Genomic DNA, 24002 nt, shown 5'->3' with positions numbered 1-24002 from the left:
TATTTAAATTAATATTATAACCTTGATGTCCGGTGGCACTTTGCCTTCGAGCCTTTGTATATTGAGTTGGTTACATCATGGCTAGGGATGTTTGCTGAGCTTGTATTTGAAGCAATGTGTTTGATAGTATTCTGTATAATTATTTGAAGATATTTTTTTTTGCAGTTCTCTATCCAGCAGCGTCACTATCTAAACTAACTGCGTTTAAGTTTCGTTAATTCTTTTTTAAAATTTCCGAATGAACAGCAGTCAAAAACAATTTTCTAATTTCAATTTCACTAGAAAACATTTTTTACAGTCAAATAGTTTAAAAGTAATGAAATTATAATTCAAAAATTTTGTCCATCATATTTTATGTTCACCGATTAATAAGTTCAATCTAATTTTACAAATGAAACTGCTTATCCTCATTCGGCTTAGAGTATATCGTTCTAATACGTCAGAAATATGGATACTATTAAATAAAAGAAGAAGAAAGTGGGAGGAGTATAGAATGAAGGTAATTAGAAAACATAAATTGATATAAAACACGGTTTTTTATATATGTAGTTAAGGTCACTCAATAGTAGTTGATAACATGGTTTTATCCAGTACTACACAATTTTCCCTTGGGCTCTTTCAAAAGATTGAAACCAGGATTTATTGTATATTTTTAGTATGGCCACCCTTAAGCTAAAGTTAATATTTTAAAAAGTAAATTTTAATTATTTTTATGAAGACTTCTTTTTTAATTTGAATATGTAATTGGGTGTCAAACTTCACATTTATATCTCGGGTTATGCGATACAGACCTATGTCAGTATGTTTAATTCCATGTGGAGAGGGGAAGAAAAAGGTGCGAGGCGAGGTAGTTGAAATTCACGGTTCTAATTCTCTACGCTAAATAAGATGCAAACTCACTAAACCTTCTGATAAAAGAATAAAGAAGCATCATCTGTCGAAAGATAGTTTTATCATCCACTTCAAGTTTCTGAATGCTACCAGAAGTAACCTTGCGAGAATTTGCTGGTGCGGGGACGAGCGGACTTGTGCTCGAGATCTTATCTGCTGTTGATTGCTTATCAAGCCAACGAACTGTGACAGCTGTCAGTCAGTCATGTTTCCAAGTGTTTACAAGTTAACTGTTGTATGAAATTTTTCAGTTTGTCCAATGCACCGTTTGTTTTGGAAGCCGCCACAAGTCTGAAAAGTCCTTGCTGAACCCTTTGTTTTTTTTTTATAATTGGGTGGGGACACCGGATTCGATCATTTTAAATGTTTTTTTTGAGAATTACGAAGAGTATGTTTAAATTTAACAAAAATTATTTAAAAAACATTATATGGAAAAACTTTGCATGTACAACTCGCGGTCAAAGAAAATTCCCGTGGGCTATACACCTATATGTTAGTACAAACATTTTTGACAAAAAATATTTATCTGATCTCTCGTGCGACTGCAACAAGGTATTCCCACGCTGGCGATTACATTTATTTTTTGTAACTGGCGGCCGTCTGTAAGGGCCATTCAGGATGCGTTAGCTTCCGCGCCGGATGGCTGTGATTGGTGTGCTGTCAGTGGGCATGCACCTGAAATAAACCCATCCAAACAACACAGAGCAGACAATGGTACAAAGTTTCAACACACAGCTGGTCTGGAAATTTATTTTTTTGCGGAAAAAGAAAAATGCATGGCCCTATAAATCGGCGTGATAGTTTGGTCAGTTGAGTTGCACCTCAATCACAATAACCTCAACCAGTCAAGCCTGAGTATGACGTAACTTACCCAGTTCTCGAAACGCTTGACGCCAGAATGTGCTGAAAATACTGGGTGGAAAATTTAGCTTGTTGCCAAGATTCCAATAGATCAAAGTGTTGCAATGGTAATATCTCATTACTAGAGACATGCAAAATTCGCGGATTCATTCGGTGATAGGCTAGAATTCAAACACATATACCTCTTAGATAATTTTGCTATTGGCTTACTGTTCATCTGGACGAATCTCAACCAGTTATAAACCCTCAACCAAAGAAGGATCGATTCGCATACAAACCAGCTGAGACGACTTATAAGTCACCAGCCAATGAACTTGCGTTATTTTCCCGAGTGTACATGGGTATGTGCAGTCTATCCTGAAGGCCATCGAAACCGCGAATTTTGCAGGTCTCTACTCATTACAGAGGGCTCTAGTTCGAATACTATCCAACTATATCCTTGTTTTCGTTTTTAGATGGTTTCTATAAACACTCTAGATATTGTGCTGGGATATAACCTTGCTATAGGCCATTTCAGAATTTTTTTCCCCTCCCAATCCCCCTGGTCATAATCCTAGTGTGGTACCTTTCCTTCTCTGCTGACCAAGCTATCGAAGAAACTTTATACACCCCTACCACCCCTCACCATCATCCCCAAAAAATAATTCCTAACATTAAACAGTATCGATTAATTTGTTCACGCCTCATTCGTTTCAAAACAAACGATTCGCAAAATTAATACAATTTTTTCGATCGCAAATTTGTTGGTGAATTCATGTTCGCATATGTAAATTTTAATGACATCTAACCTATTTGAAATCTCTATCATAATCTTGTCCGAATTAGAAAATGACACATTATGTAACATTTTTTTTTTACATTTCAGTTGGACGTTATTGTAGACCATAGTACATGAAAATATTTTGAGAGTTATTAAATTTAAGTGGAAAATGTAATACATCCGCATCTTTTTTCAGTATGGCAGATATGTATAGTTATTTCATAATATTGTTACATGTTATCGCCTTGTATGTGTGTATGTATGTATGTATATATATATAGTGTATGTATGTATGTATGTATATATATATATATACAATTAAATACCGCGCGTTCACATGATTTTCAATAGCGGACTTTGGGGAAGGGGAGGAGAAACGAGTATTAACACACACACACATACACACACTATGTAAATGTTTATTATATATTGCCTATAGAGAGAAATATTATTTCTTAATCTAAAAATATTCTGTGAATTATATTTTCTTTGTATATGTACAATAGCTGCAAATTCGTGAGAATTTCAAAGCAGTTGATTGATTGTTCATAATTTTAACTGCAACATTTTCAATTTTGAGCAAAGAAAGAGCGCCATCCTTGATTTTTTTTTAACTGGGCTGTGACAAATTATACTAAACTACTCCCACACACGTATATAAATGTTAAACTTGACAACTCTACCTCCAAACCAAAATTTTCGGACTTATTTTAGTTTTTGAACCCGACTAGTTGCACCGTGTGAAGTTTATATAATACTCAATTCTAGTGCTAATCGGCGCTGGAATCATACTGTGGTGAAACACTATTCTACTGACACTGCGATATGACTAGCTCGGATGAGCATTGAAGTACAGGTGATAGCATTTTTTTTTATCATCGCAATATCGCTAATTCTAACAATTACTTCTTTTTTTTAATTAAATGATATGAGCGTAGAAGTATGGACCGATAACATTTATTTTTCAATTATTTATTCGAAATTTAGTCTCTGTTTGACCTTAGGACGCAGCTGTATTGCTTTTCAGTGACCACAATAAAATACATGGCCGACAATGAAGTATCATCAAAAGGCAGAGGTTAGTACAATTTTTTTAAGACTATAATAATTTAAAATTTTGAATTTAAATAGTATGCTAATATTTATTTAAAAGCACAAGATTTTACACACTTATAGATATTTTGTAGCTTAAATAGTTTAGACAATAAATTAAGTGTTAATGTTTGAAAGCATAAATTTAAAAAAAATGTTTTTACTAGAAAAATACTTTTATATTACATATCACTGAAGTTTTAAGTCTGAAAGCCACAATTTTAAACTATTGAGAAAGACAGGTTTAAAATTTTAATATTTTATTATTGTCTTAGGTTTCTCGTACAATTGATTTAAATTTAAAATATTTTTATTTCCTATAGATATTTAGCAAACTAAGAATATGTATTTTAATACCAACTAAGTGCTATTTATTGTAACTAATATTCAATAGCACATTTCACTATCAAAATTATATTAAAATGACATTAGAAATTTTAAATAAAATATTCTTAGTTAGGTTTTAAATCCGAATTTATCATAGTAGGACAAATCATTTAAATATTTTATATAGTCTATGTTTTAGAATATTATAAGGAAATAATATTATGATTATTATGCCTCGCTTTACACCACATAAAATACAGCTGATAAAGTAATTCATGTCTCAAAAATATGTTATGACAGTGGTAGATTGTTTTATCTTTAATGTGTCTCTATTGAGAACATACTGAAACTATATTAAGTCCAAAAATTTATTAAAATCATTTGGTTTGTTAGGCTTACTGCCATATATAATCAATTTAAGATAAATTATAAAATGACCTTGCAAGATGGTTACAATTTAAAGTAGTGCTAATAACCAATTTATACATATGTATCTTTATTAATGCAAAGTTATTGTTATAGTATTGCTTATTATGTATTATTTTGCTAAGTATATACAAGTTACGTAACTGAACTTACGATATTATTTATTGCAAATATATTTTTTAAATGTTTAAATACCAAATTTGAACACAGTGGGCTTATGAACAGGCAGATATTATCTTTGAAAGATTTGTGCAATGGGAGTGCATGACTTGATATCTTTTGGACATAAGCCATTGCTAAAGCACATGTCTATGTCTGTAGAAGAAAACTACCAAAAAAATTGGTTGTCTGTAATGTCGGTTTACGGACGATAGTTTAACGTGACAACGTCATAACAAAACATTGATGAAATGATTGCATACTTTTATGAATAAAATTGAATCATTTTTATTGAATTATCACTATTTTGTATGGATACAAAGAAGGAGTGAAATGGAATATACAATTTAATTGATAAATTTACTTTTATTTGCACTCATTAATTCAAATATGTTTATTACTTTAACGAAGAGATTATTTTAACTATAACTTTTATACATGTTTGCTATTTAATTTCTTCCAATCTGTGTTATTCTGTTAAGGATAGGACGATGATAGGAAAAGTAGGAAACGAATGAGAGTGTTTCAAGGATGATGTGAAGGAAAATGGCTTACCAAACACCAAGATGCAGTCAAAAATAATATATTTGCGCCACGGACTCTGCAGCAATGCTAGGAGGAACGGGTTAGCAAAGAGCAATGAAAATGTTACTTTGAAATGCATGAAAACAGAATTACGCCACGGACTCGGTCGCAATGCTAGGAGGTTCAGGTTAGCAAAGAGCAATATAAAATGAGCGTAACGGGACACAGTGAGACGGGACAATGTGCGTAACGGGACACTTTTTCTTGAGTGCAGCCAGCGTTCATCGATTTATTAGACGTTGTCACATCAAAAAGAGACAGATGCAACAAAAACATTAAATACTCGAAAACAGCCTTGAACAACACAGCGAACCCAATGATCATACTAAACAGATAATATAGAGAACACGCCAACAATAGAGCGACGCACATGCGAGCCATGTCGGTGTGTTGTCCAAAGTTGTGTTTGTATTGACAGGTCTTGTTGAAACCCACTGTGTTTGTCTGCGCTGAGGTGTTGTACTGACTAGGTACTTCCACGGATTTCTCTGTGATATTATTATATTTAACACTATATAATGCCCAGCATGCGTTGCAATGCCGCAATATATATAATTTTTTGTAATTTTTTTGAAGTAGGTACACACATGTATATAACATATCTCTATATATTTCTATCTAATTCTCTATCTCTATCTATCTTTCTAAATATATCTCTATATTTCTCTATCTATCTTTATATATATATATGTCTCCTATATATACCTATATATATATATGTAACTCTATAGTACTTAAAATGTTAAGAAATCTATGTTTTAGATTTCTTTATTATTATCTTTCTAACAATTACAGGTGTTAAATAAGTATTTTAAAAAACATGCGCGTATTCGAATGAAACGTAGCGGCAAAATTTCCAAGTGATCGGTGGAGAATTTTCGGAGCTTTAAGATTTTGAAGAAACAAACGTTGACATTTTTTTCATTTATATAGATTTTAAATCCGACTATTTTGGCTTTATTTTCTGTGTGTGTTTGTGTGTTCATCCTCATAAGCCCATTCTTCGGGTTTTCTCTGTGACGTGCGGTGCAGACAACAAACAATGGCGTGCGTCCGAAACAACGGCTTGAACCAACGCAGGGACTGTGTTGTTTGTTGGTTCCGAAGGCGCGTGCGCCTGCATACCCAAGCGCGTCATCATCGCGGCGATGGCCTCGACGGGCATCCTGGTGCAGTTCATGCTCAAGGTCAGCATGTCGGTCATCATCGTCGCCATGGTGAAGAGCGGCGGGACTTGTCCGGCGCGCGACAACGGCACCAACGGCACAGCAGAGAGAGCCGACTGCGTGAGTGCCCCGAGCAGGGGTGCCACAACTAAATTTTATAAAAGGGGGGGGGGGGGGCAATATACCTTTTGATAAAGAATCATCGATCCCCCCCTATTGAAGCGGGCGGGTGGGGGGGGGGGAGGTTCCTCCCCCGGGAAAATTTGTATTTCAAGGTGGAAAATGGTGCTATTTAAGCAATTTTTTAATCTAAAAATTGATTACACAGCTAATTAGTGGAAATAACATATCCGACTTGTACAGCACTTTCTTTGCCCCCGTTCGCCCCCACTTCAAGGTTTCAGAGGGGGGGTAAATGCCCGTGCCCCCCCCCCCCCTCCCTCTGTTGTTGCGCCCCTGGCCCTGAGATACGATTCTATGTGATTCCTCTCTTTCATCGACCATCATCATCATCATCATCCAAGCCAACTACTATAATCGCTAAAAAAAAAAAAGTAATGACATGAAGGTAGATAAACAGGTAAAAATTACATTCCATACCTATGTTTATTTCAGCGTAAAAACAATATGTATATATTTGAAATATAAACAGAATCAATTTGGTACATGCTTTGTACGAAATAAATTTAAGGACTTATTTGTTCTGAAAATAACTTGTAAACCTTATTAGAAACATTAGTTCGGGCATACGTCATTGTTGGTTGACATTGTATGTCATGTAGAAAAACTTAAGGACGCATCAAAAATGTTGATGATTGTGGCTTTTTATGTGTATCTGTATATTGATATTTTTTGTCCGTTCTTCAGGTTTTCTCTATGACAAAGTGTCAACAAGCAATGGTGTATGACCAAAAAATATATATATTTTTTAAATCAATTTTTCCTATTGCGAGAATCATTCACAGAACAAATCTTTAAATCTGTGTTGATACAAATTTTGGAATTGGAAGTGGTGTTTTTTTTTTTTTCTGACGAACAGGTGATACTTTAAATTCGTCTGAAAATTCAATACTAAACCAACTTTAGTTATTTATGCATTATAATTCGTATCACTCACCAGCCACTTGACAACTCACCAACGAATCCATGATTTTGTACGATTTTAAACAGCTCAACGCCTTTAGGAGGATTATTTTATGAGATATCTAATATAAAAAAGGTTTCATCGATATTCATCGCAAAACCAAACAGTTCCAGACAAATGTTTGTCACCACTGACGGGCCCTCGGATCGTGAAGAACCAATGGCATGACGGTAAAGGCTAGTCTGGGTACGGCTTCTGCTGTGAAAACGGACGCAAACCGGGCGTGAAGAGAGCGCTGTAAACTCAGGGGAACTGAAGCCTGTGGATTGTCCGAGGGGCTGTCCCCACGGGACCAGTCCCCGAGGCGTCTCATGTGTCTCGGACAGCGGCAGCTACTGAGACAGCTCACGGGCTAGCAGACCGTGTAAGCCAGCAAGTGCATGGAAAAAATCTCGGCAGTAGTGCGGGGCGATCCTTGCTGATGCTGGGACTCCCCGCTGAGGTTTCCTCTACCTACCGGTCCAGGTCGCATCGTGGGGATTCGTACTGGCAGTTGGCGGCTCTGATCGCTTAGAGCACTCCCCCAGAAGTCTCCACTCCGTTGAAGGGCCGGACCTAGTGAGCGGTGTAACAGCTCAGGCACTAGCCTGGAATTTGGTAGGCACTTCGGCCAGGCCAAAGGCTCTCCGGGTTGTCTGAGGGGTCCCAGAGTTGTGGTATACTTGGCTAAGCACTTTGAAATACTCGTAGGATGAGGGGGCTGCTATCGAGTCAACCACAGGTTAGCCGGATTCTGTCAAGTGGGGAATGGTGTGGCAATGATGCTGGGATGGGTAGTCTTGTTCTCTCATTGTAGCTCCTCTAAAAGCACATTTAGGTTGCAACTCGTGTTCCAGCCCCGAAAAAGGGAGAACATGCCCTGTGAAACAACGAGTGTGCAGCTTGCTCGCTGAACAATCCGTTTTTTTTTTTTGTTTTTTTTGATGGCAGCACGAAGACGAAGGCGAGTTCGAGTGGAGCGGGTCCATGCAGGGCTTCGTGCTGTCGGCCTTCTACTACGGCTACATCGCCACCCAGGTGCTGGGCGGCTGGCTGTCCGACAGGTTCGGGCCCAAGTACGTGATGGGCTGCGGCGTGGCGGCGGGCGGGGCCTGCATGATGCTGGCGCCAATCGCGGCCCAGCTGAGCGTGTACGCCTTCGCCGCGGTCAGGGTCGTCATCGGCGCGTTCGCGGTGAGCCCCCCCCCCCCCTCCCCGGCCGTGCTGGCGATGCCCTCGTCGCGTCAGGGCAACAACAACGCGCTAAGTATCTCTTCGTTAAGGCCCCATATTAACCTGCCAGCAAGTCTGCTATACGGGCGGCTACAATGTTCTAGGCGCGACTGTACTGTCCGTAATGCCTTTACCTCTTCCCCCCCCCCCCAAAAAAACACACTCTCACCCAGGAGTACTACCTGCCAAATTTCCAGGGACTGAGGGCATACCATAACTTGCTTGACAAGGAGGCCTTAAGACTCGCATTCACGATTCCACTGCAAATTCCAGCTGAATCACAGCACCGCGCAGGCCAGTCACCTTATATGTCGGCCATCAAATCACTTCTGAACGAAATTCAAATGAACAACACAAAAAAAAATACATACATTTTCTAAACCTAAATTATAAAGGTTAAATAGTACTCCTTTATACCGAATAGGATCGTGGTCACAAGAAAAAGAGATAGAGCAAACATATGATACTTTGAGTTCGGCAGTCCCACAAGTAAGTATACTTTATCACTTTTCACTCACGAACTCGCGGCAAATTAATTTTCACTAGGTCTCGTTCAGTATGCAAGGATTGAGCAGGTGCTTAAGCCAAAAAAGGCAAAGTAAATTAATACCATAAAATGATGTGACCCTTGATAATGTGTTACAGCAAATATGACCACATACAAAGAAATTAATATTTTAAAAAATACTAAGGATGTACGTGTGTAATCTAAACTGCCTTAGATGTGCTACTTTTGAGAAATAAAATTTTTATGTGAAAATTTTTGTACTACTTTTTTTGGAGAAGCATTAGGAAAAAACACTTCGTAATAAAAAGCTTGACCGTAAGAAAGAACGATAACTTAGAAGAAAGAGATATAATTTTTAATGTAGTCCAAGAATATTTATTTCCTGCGCAGAAAACTGATTAACTGCAACGACGATTTAGACAACAGAATGATAGAGAAACATAAGCTGCTTGTAACAGTGTTATATTTACCATTTTATTCAAGAAAATTGCCGCGTTGATATATTTATAAAATAAATCATATCGTCTCCAATATTTTTTAATTGTGTAAAATGTCTTTATATTAATGCAACCCAAAAAAATATAAAAATTGTTAAATTGCGTCAATACCTATATTTATACATGTATATATACATGTATATATATGGTACACAGTATTAAATACACGTTTCAGTACATGCAAGGATTCTTATGCTTTAGAAATATTTCAGGAGGTGCAAGAGTTCAAATTAAGAGAACGCACAAAATCAAAGTAATGTATACAGCTATACACTGTATACCTTTTTTTATGGGAACTAGATGCCAAAAATATTAGTTTGTAGTAAACAAGCATAATTATGTTCATTTTAAACTTATATATGAGATTTCCATATTTACAGATCGCAACATGAATTTTATATATTCTAACAAAGTGTGTTCTATAATATTAAATTTTTAACGATCTTCAAGATCTAGATATCAAACTTTTTTTTTTGTAAAAAAACGCGATTATTTTCACTGTGTATGCGCATACACAGTACAAACATTCGGAAAGCTTTCCATGTTAATTTGTATATCCTCGTAAGCAAACAGTAAAGTTTCCTTACCCATTTCGCATATATTTGTAAGAAATTTAAATAATAAGTGCCTAAACAGTCAAGATCCCAACAGAAAATAAATGTCGTCTCAGAATTGCTAAGACACAAAAATGTTTTCTGCAAATTCAGCACAATTTTTTTCATTAATTTAAATGTTTACTGTCTAAAAAATATAAATCCCAAAACGAGACATGCATCATCATATTTATACGGAGACAGATAAAGCACACTTTATCAAATCTTTCCTGTAATAATCATCTCATACATGTTATAACAGGAAGTAAATGTACAAGATAAATTAATGAAAAATAAAACGTAAGTTCGAACATTTTCGTTAGTAAAAACCCTTCTGTAAACAACGGAATTCATTAAAGAAAATGTAAATATACAAACAAAAATATTATGAAAGAAAATTTACTATTTGCCAAAAATATATAGATAACTGGAATGTACATGGCAGTAATGAAAATATACACACAATTTTTGCCATTGCTCTCAGCACTTGTAACAAAACCATTCTTTGCTCTAATAATTTATAAAAATCTCAGGATATGCAGTTGCCTGTAATTATTTTTTTTTCTTTATGTCCTAGGCCTAATATAGCATTAACGTTTTGTAGCAGTGCCTTACACTCACTTATTTACATTTTTAATGTTATTATACTTGCAATTATTTTCTTTTGCTTCTAAAATATATTTTTGGTCTCTTCCTTACTTTGTTTCATGCAGCTATCTATTATTTCAGGCATAACGCATTTTAAGTAGAACGTGTCAGCTTTGGTAGCATCGTGTTCAGCCAAAACTTTTCATCAATCTTTTTTTAAAAATTCTTTCAAAAAAATTACTGCTGTACGCCAAGAAATCGCAATATTGCTTGTTTGAAATGTTAAGTTGTCCCTAAATTTGGTAATAGAAACTGTGCTGTTTCATACCTCAATGTAAAATGGATTTTAATATTCATGTCAATAATTACAGTCTTTAATAATAACATAAGTATAAAATATTGTAGTTTATAAAACACAATATAAACTGTCTTAGTGTTGTTAAAGACTGGCTTAGTGTTATTTTTTTAGAACAAAGACTGTTTAATATGTGTTACTTTTCAGAACAGAATTTATTACGTTGTATAAATGTGTGTTGCAGTTTTTTGGAGAAGCGTTAAAAAAAAGTATTGAATAATATTGCTTAACCCGAAGAATGTATTCACAGCAGTAACATGATGCTATAGTATTTTTATACATCTAAATAGAGTCTCAGTTTTGTAATAATAATTATATGCACTCTATGATTGAGTGTAAAAATTAATTTAGCATTTACTCATTTATATTTACTGCTCAAAGGCTAGACTATTAAACAAATTACTGATAAATGCTTCTCTGCATCTCTCAGCAAGAAAAAGAATTTAGAGATAATCGGTGCGTACAGCTTACTGAGTACGAGGCGACATCGCCATCAGAATAACAGCTACAATTACAGATGGTGGTATAGCACTATAATCATTTGTATCAACACGTTTTCAAAACACTGTAACGATCTGCTGCTTTTTTCGATTGGATTGGGCACTTACATACTTATGACATAGATTAGATTGTTGAAGATTAATCACATACACCCACTGTAAGCATGGACGTAGCTAACTTAGTGTTAGAAAAGCTGGCAAAACATGTTTAGGAACAAGACACATAAAAAAACTGAAAAAGGAGGAAAGACCGATATATGTGTGGTCCGACACCCACCTGCCTAGCGAATTTCGTTGACATGCCTCAGCAACATTTGTGACATCGATATTCAACACACGAAGGTTTGCTAAATACATTTATGTTTTAAATACTCGACTATATTTTTCCTTTCTGCCTACTACTCCCCTGATTTCAAATGTCTCAGAATTATTTTTGTCAATACAAATGGGAAAAAGCGTCGTACACAGTTAACAGCAAATAATGAAAGAATAAATTGGAAATTTGTTGATTCTATGTTATAATCCAAGAAAAAGTCAAGAAAATTTCCCGCGATACGTACTACCATTTATGGCCATGTTGTTTAAGCAGGAGTTAAATCAAGTTTCAGCGGACCATTGAGTTATCTAGCTCTATTGGGTTTATAAGTTGCATTGCTTATAGAAACGGCTTTCACATTAACTAAAACCCATGAGTGCAAAAAAAATTAAACGTGGCCGGTATTCGAACCCGCGCCCTCTTTCACCATAAGTTGACGTTTTACCGAGTACACAGTAACATCCAGCTCCAATAAGCTGATAAAATTGCATTATTAAAAGAAAAGCTGAACATACATAACTACAACAAACAACAAAGTAAAATACTGACTGAAAATTAGAATGTAACATTTTGTTAAATCCGTGTGTGGAAATAAGCTCTCACCTCTAAGTTTGTAGCAACACATTGCACTACTCAAATTGAAGAAAAAAAGTTTAATTTTACATTTTCAAATTCAATTCACAATCGGGAAGATATTAACTTTAACATATTTCAAATTCTTACTTTGACGCAATTCAAACACATAAAATAGAAATTTATTACTAAAATATTAAACTGTATTGTGTCACGTAAAATTGATGTTATTTTATTTCGATCGTGGACGAAAAACCAGAGTTTTGCGTGGAATTCGTTTACCCATTAATACTTTGATGTTAAAAAAATAACATAGAAGAGAAAATTTAATACATAAAATATAAATTGCATTGCACAAACTTCACTTCACCTTACTTCTTCCTAGTAATGCTCACACTGTCCCTTGAACTTTGACAACTGTTTATTTTGTGTGACTAATCTTCAAAGTCAGACAGCAACCAACTGCTGCCCGAGGGGGGAGGGGGGACAATTCCGCGCGGTCTAACATCAGGGGGTGCCAGTGGGGTGCGTACAACACAGGCACAACTACTGTACAGTCCAAGAGAAGAGTGTTGTAGATAACTGACATATAACAAAAACAGTGTTGCAAAACTGGATATTTTTTGAATGTTGCAAATTACTTAAAACATCACAATTTATTTTATTTTACAGATTAAGTTTCAAACTAGCAATTAGCAAAATCTGAAATTTTTCTATTGAAAAATTAATGGTGGTTTTTATCAAAATAATAAAGTTTAACTCAAGCGTCACTAATGATTACAGAAAACATTCGGTAATTGATATCTCTCTTTCATAATAAGTTATTTTGTTGGGCATTTTGTACAGATCACATCAACTACAATTCTTTAAAGGAAAAAAATGGATAGTTAATCAAAAAATAGTACCCCGAAGAACAGAATTATCAACTTTGAAGCGAAATATTTTGAGAATTATTATTTTTAAACAAAAAAAAAATAACTACAATTTATTTTAAAGTGTCCATGCACAACTCTTTTACATGGAAAAATAAATAAAAATATCGGTGAAATATGACCTTAACAGCGTCCGCAAACAAGTCAAAATCCATTTGCGTATACTGGTAATTTTTTCGGTGGGGAGGGAGGGATTATTAAAAAATAAATAAAACAAATTGCTCTTGAATATAATGGATGAGATCAACAACATGCATTTAAAGAAAATATATGTATTTTTTTAAACTGTATTAAAACCTTAGCATTTTCCATTAGCATTATTTTTATCACATTTTATTTTACGGCTATGGAAAAAATGTGTAAATAACATCCTCTTTGGAATTGAGGCATTTAGTTTTTTTTTATCTTGGAGTCTATTACTATTACTATTTATAATCTCAAAAAATTACATTTTTTATACATTTGCCGTTTTATGATAATTATTCTCCTGCGCAGTAGTGACTGTCTCTTGTTATCAATTTTCCTTTACCGATTACTATTGCTAGCATGATTTTCAAATGATTATTAAATTAACTAGATAATAACCGGCAGCTTCGCTTGCGCAAGTTTAGGATCTTGCTGATATCTTATCATTGAAAGAAAAGTATGTAATTAATTCCAAAAATGTTTGTTGATTGAAAGAGACACAATAAATTGTCAGCTGCATTGAAAATTTAATTTAAAACAGAACCATTTAAGAATTTTTTAAGTGGTTATGCGTAAGCATTTAATTTTTATTTTAGCTTAAGTATCTAATTTTATAACACCTGTTTTGTGTGTTTGAGGTAATATTTTACCTTGATGAAATCCTACTTACCTTCTTTTGTTTTCATAATGTATACAATTTTAAAAATTGTTAAACACACGCCAAATTTATTTTAATTAATTTTATACCATTGTTTACACTTAAAATTTACTTTTTTATAGTTAAAATTGTGCTCAGAATAATTAAATAATTTACCTTATTACAAAATACTTTCATTATTTTACGATATTTTATACCTTCGCATCTTTATTTGAAATGTAAAGATCAAAATAATTACAAAAAACTTGGTACTTTTAAGTTAAATTTAAAATATTTTTTAAATACTTATTTAGTAGATTCTATATATATTTTTAACCATATTTCGAAGGACTTTGAATAAGAGAAGTTAGCTTAAGATACTTTTATTAATTATTGCCAAAATCTATAATTACGTTTGATTTTATCATTTGATAATTATTAATGTCAAAAGCATATTTACAATCGTTCACCCTTTAAAACTTAAAACTTCACCAAGTGGTAAAAAATATGGTGGTCGATTTTGTATGTTTATAAATCATACTACTTAATTTAAATCCCGCTTGATTATCTTCATATATAGCTTTTTAATTATTAATAATTCTTTTTTAGGATTTCGGATCACGTCTTCCGGTTGATCTCCATGCCAACGACTGTTTAATTGTTTATTCTCTCTTCGTCTCCATGGCAACTGGTACCACAATGTTGATTCCTCATTTGCTTTCGGATCGTAATCCAGTCTGTCTGTAATTATTATCTTTGTTTTCATATCGACAAGGTATTGGTTAAATTAATGCGAATTCGAAGGCATTTAAAAAGAATATGTCTTTGATATTATTTTTTTTTATCTTAATTTTAAAGATTTTTACACTAAATATTTTTCACGGGACGTCTAATAAATCTATGAACGCCGGCTGCACGCAAGAAAAAGTGTCCCGTAACTCACATTGTCCCACTACGGATGTGTCCCGTTACACTCATCGTACGCTTGCGCCGCATCTATCTTCCACTCGATTGGAACAACCGTCGATTTGACTTTTTAATCATGTTTTCGTCGTTTGAATTATTAAAATTACGTAATTTAACGATCGTCCACCGATTTTCAGCACAATCGGTACGGTTATTTAAAAGTAATGTTGAATTTTCAAATACGTTTTTTTACGAACAATGGTGTTTTACAGTTACACATAATAATTCAAATTACACCCGGGATCTTTTGCACAATGTTTTAAAAAATATTTTAACACATTATAAATAAGTTTGGTGTATTTGGGATGCGTATTTGTTATAAAATCGTATTATAAAAAAAAATATTATTCCCCTACGGTGCTTTCATCTATGGTAACGGACGCGAACCGAATGAATTGTGCGATATATCAGCTGTCGCGGAAACCAGGCACTCGTAAATACATATTTTCCTTTGTTTATCGCGAGAGGCGTTATTATTAATTAATTATAAATAAAATTTCGTGCCTGGGGCCACAATTGCGTATCATTTGAGCACTGGAAGACATTAAAACGTAAAATATTCTCGACGAATTTTAATCTGTGGTTTTGATTGCTTATTACAACAACAATTTCGGCAATAAAGGTTCATTATTCTTGCATTTTAAAAATCTGATCACTAGTATTATTTCAAGTATTTATTCTTTTATTATTAAAATAAAAATGATTCAATTTTATTCATAAAAGTATGCAATCATTTCTTCAATGTTTTGTTATGACGTTGTCACGTTAAACTATCGTCCGTAAACCGACTTTACAGACAACCAATTTTTATTAATTGATTTTTTTCTCAATTAATGCACGGCAGTGGCGTACCACGAGATGATACATGTATAGTGCCTAATGAACGGTGCGAGTGTTCTGCACGTATGTAGACTTCCGAAGCGATGTGTGGATATATCGGCCGGTACTCAATAATTTGCTAGTCAATGACAATCATGGTGCGAAACTTTTGCCAGCAAAATAAAATTTTCTTATAATTCATACTATTTTTAATATATTGTCCATTAGTAGCAAATATCTTTGAATTCTAAGCACTAAATCCATATGTAATGCTGCTTAGGGTCTAAAAACGCACGAGTAATTATAGAACCCTTTCTCGCGTGTAAAACACTTAATCTCTTCTATGTGTGAATTAACAAGTTTGCATAATTATAATCGACAACTTGGCCTATTATGGGTTTATGGCAAAATGGAGTGTTTCATCTTTACTCTTTTGGCATTTAAAAACGATCTAAAATCCGATTTGATTATTTCAACTTTTAAAATTATAAATTTTGAAATGAAAAAGGAAAACTGTAGAATGGGTGCGAACATGTTATAATTTACTATTAATTGCCAGGCTAAACTCTAAACTAATTGATACCTTCTGGAATAACACATCTTAAAGCTTTGCACTCTATTTGTGGGTTTTAGCAGGCATGTGGGTTACATAATACTTCCTCTAGTGTGTTTAGCTGTTTGCAAATTTAACTACTTCATGCCCTGTACAATTTTACAATGGGATTTAATCATGTTTTGGAACTCTCAATTAATTTTTATGATATCTACTGATGTCATTACAATATAAATTATATAACACACGTGTGCCAAATGTGTAATTTTATTTTCACTTTAACTGTTTTAACTCACAATAAGATAAACTACTGTTGAAATATTCATATGGTTTTAATTTGTTTCTGACTAATATTGTTGTGTTTTATAGTTAAAATCCTTGTTTCAGGGGATGTTTTTCCCTCCCCTCCAGGATCTTTTTTCCAAGTGGTTTCCACCAGAGGAACACCAGAAGACTTCCGGAATGATGTATTCCAGTAAGTGTTTATACATCGTGTCGTAAATGTTCTCCATGGATAGTTTTAAGTAATTGGTTATATTTTTAAGTTTTTGTTTCTAAAGCAATTCGAAATCATTCTATCATTTGATCTTTTTTAATGAACTCAAAATGTTCTACTCACAAATTTTAATACTTATGATCGTCCTCAGAATGTTCATGTACCCCAAGGTTTAATGTAAGTTACAAGAACATCACCAAACTTATTACGAGCCTAATTTACATAGTTTGAATATGAATTCTTTAAAATAATTGTATCAAACATGCTATAATTCATAAAATTTTGGTTTTTTGTTAATCTTAAATATTTTGTGACCATTTATTCTTCCAAATGTTGTGTGATAGACGAAGTATATATTTCTATGAAACTTAGTAAACTATACTTTTGGGAGTTCTCTACTGCTATCACGAAAAGCGTTCACTAACGAATCTGTTTTCTTGTTACTACAAAAAATTTGGCTATACATTTTGTTGGAGCAACAAAATTTTTTTTTATGTATATTCTTAACACTTTGGACTGCTAATTTCAGCCAGGTTGTCTATCTTTAAATTCTTGTTCCAATTCATTGCCGAGTCCATCCCTCTGATACCTTGCTAAAATCATTCATGTGTCGTGTGACTGAAGAGCCATGCTTTATAGAAGATTGTGACAGGGGATATACAACACCCGCACACTAGGCGGTCAAGTCACGGTGGCTGTGAGTGCGTCGCAAAAATTAAAACAGCGAACAATCGGCCGCGACGTGAAGGTGGTTAAATTAAAAAAAAAACCGTTAACATTTTAAACTCTTAAAGTTAAATGATGAAATTATTTCTGTGAGTTAACTCGATTAAGTGACTAATTGCATGTAATGTTATAGTAATATCATTAAAAACCTACATTAAATCAGGCCCCCGTTTCCGTAATATTATTTTTTATTTAACATTACTGGATTTTCACAAATCATAGCAGTAAAATTCAATTTTTATGAAGTTAAAAATTGCACAGAATATTTTTATATGCAGTATATTATGACACATTTGTTGCATTTCAGGCAAATGAGATATAGACGAAAAAATAACAAATATTAATTCCCCAGGTTCCATAGTTTTAGGTTCCACTGCTGAAATGTTCGTGACCTTTCAGTATTTTGTCAGATTATTGGCTGCTTTGGTCGGCAACCATAGAAGATGCTTTTTTTCTGTTAGCACATATAGTATTGCGTTTGTGAAGAACCGATTTCAGTCTTCTCTACTGTTAGGCTTATTGTCATGCCCACTTTTATACCTATGGGGATGACAGACGATATGGCAGAAATTAAACATCGTGTAAGGAGGAATTAATCGCAACCTATAGTGTCTCTGCTGGTTGATATGTCACAATATTTATTTCAATACGAATTATTCTGTAAACTCTGCTTATATATTTTTTTTCCTTTTTAATATGTTATTTTGTGTTAGTTTATTACTGTGTTGTATAACTTATTAACATTTAAGTAATTGTAATAAACCATTATTTTTTGAAGTAATAACCTAGAAACGTTAATTGAAGTCATAATAATAAAATAAAGCTTTGAGTTAAAGAAAACGACTCGCATTCCTATCAATAACATACAGAAATTCACTTTCTTGTAAATTTATTTCAGTTACAAATTTAATATGAATATAATTTTTAAAAATACTTTTTATTTTTATTGTTTCTTTTAAAATAAATTTTACAATAATTTCTGTTTTTCTAACTAGTATGAAATAACAGAACGAATGAACAGAAATATGTATTAAAGATTATTAGAGTAATTAGAGGTAAAATACTATTACTAATAACATTTTTGGATAAGGCGAAGTATATATAATGAAATTTATACATGATTTAAAATAAATAATCAAATGACAGGGCCTAAAATATGTCTTGACATCCATGTTTCATTCATTGGCACCATGGACTTTACAGTTGTGCTACATGCACACATAACGTACAAACTTCAGGCGTTACTTCATAACTATAATGAGACCAGTTTAATCAAGAATTGTGTTTATTTCATAATAAAATTATTTTAGGTTTACAAAATATATTCGTTGGACCCACCAATATTTCTGGCACGTTTCCCCGACGTCCAGGAACGCGAACATAACGGCGCGAGTCCGCCATCTTGTAAGTTTCGGCTCGTGGGTGTAGAGGGAACGATAACGCAATTTCCCAGCATTCAACAGTTGTCGTGCTGCGTAGTTAGTCCGTAGTGCTCGGAGGCTACGACCAGTAGGCGGGAGTCTTGATGTCGCCTACACGTGTTTTTCTAATGCATTCCAGAATCTAGCCCGTGGTCATTGCGACTTGGTTGCCCAGTGTGCAGCAGCTGTCAAAGACGTCGAACTTTGCTCGACGACAGGAGTTCAAAGTGTTAAATTAATATCCCACCTCATGAGGACTTGGCATAACCATTCGGCCATTTGACACGGTGTGTGTGTATGATACGATAACCCGCTCAGAAAGTGCTTCGACGCGAACCTTTTTTGACGTGACAAAGTCTAATAAATCGATGAACGCCGGCTGCACGCACGAAAAAGTGTCCCGTTATGCACATTGTTCCGTTACGCTGTGTCCCGTTACGCTCATTGTTCGCTTGCGCCGCATCTATCTCTCTTCCACTCGACTGTTTATAAAGTGAAGTGAAAAGTTGATGTGATTTTCATTGCTTATTACAAAAATGATTTCGGCAATAAAGGTTAATTATTCTTAAATTTAAAAAACTGATTATAATTTCAATTATTTATTCTTTTATTATTAAAATAAAAATGATTCAATTTTATTCATAAAGTTTGCAATCATTTCATCAATGTTTTTTATGACGTCACGTTGGACTATCGTCAGTAAACCGATTTTACAGACAACCAATTTTATTTATTTTTCCCCGCAGCGATCTACCTGGCCAACATGATCTCCATGTGCGTGACGGGCGTGCTGTGCAGCTACAACTGGGAGCTGGCGTTCTACGTCTACGGCTCGCTCTGCATACTGTGGTTCGTGCCTTGGGTGTTCCTGGTCTACGACTCGCCCGACCAGCACCCCACCATCTCCCTGGAGGAGAGGAACCACATCATGAAGCACGCCAAGTTCTGGGACTCCAACAAGAAGAAAGTACGCTAACTGTTTATCATTGCTGTTTGGACGAGCACTGGGGAGAGAGCTGGTGCAGTAGCAAGACACTACTCGCGTTTCAGTGGACCAATCCGGTCATCATTTCTGTTGTCGATGGGGAGTTTTTTTCCGAAATAAGTCGAGGCAAATGCTGGGATGGTATCCTTCCCCAATTTTCTTGATCTGTCGACGCTTTCCTCGTCTCCGTGGTAACGGGAACCACAATGTTGATGCCCCATTCTCTTTCGAATCGTAATCCAGTCTCTCTGTAATTATTATATTCGACATCATATCGACTCGCTATTGGTTAAATAAATGCGCATTTGAAGGCACTTAAAAAGAAGAGCACATCTTTCATGATTTATTTTTATTTTCTTTTATATTAGTTTTAAATTTTTTCATGAAATTTCGAGTGTATCCATCTCTACTGCCCTCATTGTAGACGTACGTTAAGCCACAATTTAGTGAATTATGAAAAAGAACTATAACATAACAAGCACTTACTCGTTTTTTTTTTCTTCTTCCTTTTTTGTAGCATGCATTTTGCATAGAGTTTTCCAGACTAATTTTCAGTTGCAGAATAAATTTCGCTGGTTGAACTTCAATTTTTATTCAAAAACAAAGGCATATTTTGTTTGCCAAACAAGATAGACTGTGGTCAGCAGTCAATTGTAACGTCGTAATTTGAGTAACTTGAGTAACACTAAACTTTTCATGGCACAATGTGATTCTCTAGTTACATTGGGCTCACGCTCTCCAGGGCATAAGTTTGAATTTCAGTTTCCCTATAGGCTATTTATCTCCCATATCACTCCGGGAAAATATGGATATGGTTCCTTCCATTGAGGCAATGGTCGATTTACTCCCAATATTTCTTCATGTTCGCCTTGAGTTTTAGTTTTTAAAGCCATCACATACGACAAGGAATTCAGCTAAATAAAAATACAAACGTTTCAGTTTTTAACCACACATGCATAATTTCACTGATTTATTATTTTGAAGTATTTTACCTAATAGAATCTTTGTGCTGGTTACTGCACCATTTCAGCCCCATTTCACAAGCTAATTTCTAGTTCTGCTTGACAAAATATGTGATTGTGAAAGTATATTTCATCATTTCGTTAAACAAACGACAAAAAAATAACTTGTTTCCGTTGCAAAATTCTTCACGCCGTGAGTTTCAACATGTGTACGCTTGCAGGAAAAAAAAGTGGTGCCGTGGAAAGATATTCTGACGTCTTTTCCGGTATGGGCTCAGATACTGGTGCAAGTTGGAGGCTCATATGTCTCGTACACAATTATGTCAGAGCTTCCGACGTACATGAAACAAGTTCTCCACTTCAACGTACAGAAGGTATGTATTCTGCAAAATTTATCACTCACATTTTCACATTAAATACACTCCCTTTTACGTCACATAATTCTATATATAGTGTCAGCATTTATTCCACCTATTTTGTTTATAAACCTTATCGTTAAAATTAGAATGAGTTTTTTGGTTTTGGTTTTGTTCGAGGTAACTAAAATTAGAAAAGCTATTTGAAGAAATGTTTATAAATGCAAGCAAATTGCCATTTTCCTTAAAGATGTACAATTACATGCTTATTTTATCTTCAGTGGTCTACGTCTGTGATTATAAATATTCTCTATTACACTATACAATTGAGAAACTCTTTTTCAATGTTACTCAAACAATGTCTGTAACAACAAATATCCTTTTTAAGGCAAAAAGTTCATGTTTAATTTCCATTAGAAGCTAAATTCTGTATAAAGATTTCAAAAATGTTTTATTATTTCTGTGTATATATGAATTGCTTGAAATTAATTCTTCAGAAAAAAATATTTTCACCTGTGATACTATATATCTCCTTGTTAAGTGTTTTTCGCTAAGTCATATTATTGTTAAAATAGAAAAGCCCATTTATTACTATAAAATTTTCATTAATCCTACCACATTTTTTTCACTGTGCTTAATCTACGTAATTTTTTGCATGTAATTATACATTTTATATTTGATATTTTCACATTTGCAGTAGGCTACCGATAAAGACAAAATCTGTAAACTAAATGTATGGCTGGAAAGAATATCGGCGGGCTCTGGATAAGCACTTACTGGTGAGCAAATTAAGTACCTCAGATCTTTTTTTTTTACTTTTTGTTTTCTTCTCAGAGTAAGTCCGGTGGAGTCTGGCCAATGACATTGTTATAAATTCCCATGCATTTTTAAAAAAAAAAATAACATCTATCAATTTCAAAATGCAAAATTTTAAGGCGGAACAAATAAATTGTTTGGACCGGAAAACAATTAAGCCGTCTAATGGAGTCGGCTGTTTTTTTTTCGCGACACAGGGGGACTTCTGTCCTTGATTGGTTGCGAGGCAAAGCAAGCGAAGGTTGCCGGCACCGTTGAGGCCTTGACACGGCAGATCTCTTTAGCTGCGAAAGGCAGCTCCTCTTGCGATTGGTCTGTAACTCTAGACGATCCGTCGGCTTCGTAGAGTGTTTCTCGTCACGGAGGTCGGATGGACAAACTTATTTAAAAAAAGGGGGGGGGGGTTTGAATGTGAAGTCGGTTTACGGACGATAATTTTACGTGATAACGTCATAAGAAAACTTTGATGAAAAATTGCATACTTTTTTAATTTTCAAATATTATTTACAGTTTTTGCAAATTTTATTTAAATAATTTGGTTAAATATATTCACGAACAATTAGTTATAGAAATTAACTGAAATCAAATCAATGCATATAAATTGTCAATTTGAAATGACGAAATTGGACAAATAAATAAAGTTTTTTAAATTGCTGCTTTTAAAAAGCCCGCCTTAACCTGTTTGATATTATAGAATATTTTTCTCGCACGGTGGTTGGCCGGTTCTTGCACGGGAATCTTATTTTGTGGACGTGCCTCGTAGATTACAGGTTGTTACTACCATAGCCGCGACAAAGATCAGCGTTTTTCGGACAGTATGTGGCGCAAAGCCACGGTAACTTGTTTTATATCGATTATTTAAAATCGATTCAGTCCTGTAGAGAGACGCGCAGCTGTGATCAAAGTTTCCTGCGAAATAAAGAAGCCCTATATAGTTATTCCGTTTTTTATCAGATACATTTATTTCCCTCTTTTGAACACAGGTGGTTAAGTTCTCTAACCCGGCTAGTCGTCATTTCCCCAGAACGAGACATTATAACAATGAAGGTAAAAATTTATATCCGGGATGCTGCACTGATCATATCATGAAGGGGGCAGGTGGTATCAATTTCTCGGATTTAATGATGTTACGTAAACTTCTAAAAATCTCGTTAGCTGTTGTATGTAAGATTGGAACAGCTTTATTTAGAACTCACTGTGGTACTTAATTTTGCTGGGGAAGATAAAATTTTTTAGAGTGCAAGTTGTTATTATAATCACTATAAAACTTATATATAAATTAATTTCAAGTTAAAAATAGTTTCTTTCTTATTTGGCATTCAAATTAAATTGTAAAAAACTGTATCAATATGATAGCATGGATGATTATAGGATGACTTAATTTAGATCCTAACTTTTTTTATTTCCGAGACATACTTCAATATATAATATGTATAAAGACATATAAAAAGGCATATTTCGAACGTACGTTTGCACCACGTGGCAGTTCAGGCGGCAGTACTTGTATAGCAGGGAAAGCAGTTTTGAAACCTGCCAAGTAGTTTCAATTTACTTCTTACAAACTAACAAATAAACTCACTCACTTTCTCCATAA

General features: G+C 34.3%; 1 protein-coding gene across 1 annotated transcript in view; it reads left to right on the top strand.

Annotated features, from left to right (window-relative positions):
• The first annotated feature begins 94 nt into the window (after window positions 1-94).
• Window positions 95-24002, top strand: part of LOC134533381 (sialin-like) — a 32292-nt gene continuing 8384 nt past the window's right edge. Inside the window, exons 1-6 of the mRNA XM_063370905.1 lie at window positions 95-3590; window positions 6209-6387; window positions 8342-8584; window positions 17034-17121; window positions 20036-20256; window positions 21458-21610. Of these exons, the coding sequence (XP_063226975.1) occupies window positions 3557-3590; window positions 6209-6387; window positions 8342-8584; window positions 17034-17121; window positions 20036-20256; window positions 21458-21610 (918 nt within the window). The 5' untranslated portion in view covers window positions 95-3556. The remainder of the gene's footprint in view (window positions 3591-6208; window positions 6388-8341; window positions 8585-17033; window positions 17122-20035; window positions 20257-21457; window positions 21611-24002) is intronic.

The sequence above is a fragment of the Bacillus rossius genome, chromosome 1 (assembly GCF_032445375.1).
Source record: "Bacillus rossius redtenbacheri isolate Brsri chromosome 1, Brsri_v3, whole genome shotgun sequence".
Classification (NCBI taxonomy): domain Eukaryota; kingdom Metazoa; phylum Arthropoda; class Insecta; order Phasmatodea; family Bacillidae; genus Bacillus; species Bacillus rossius.
The sequence above is the reverse complement of the archived record's forward strand: the minus strand, read 5'-3'. Positions and strand labels throughout refer to the sequence as shown.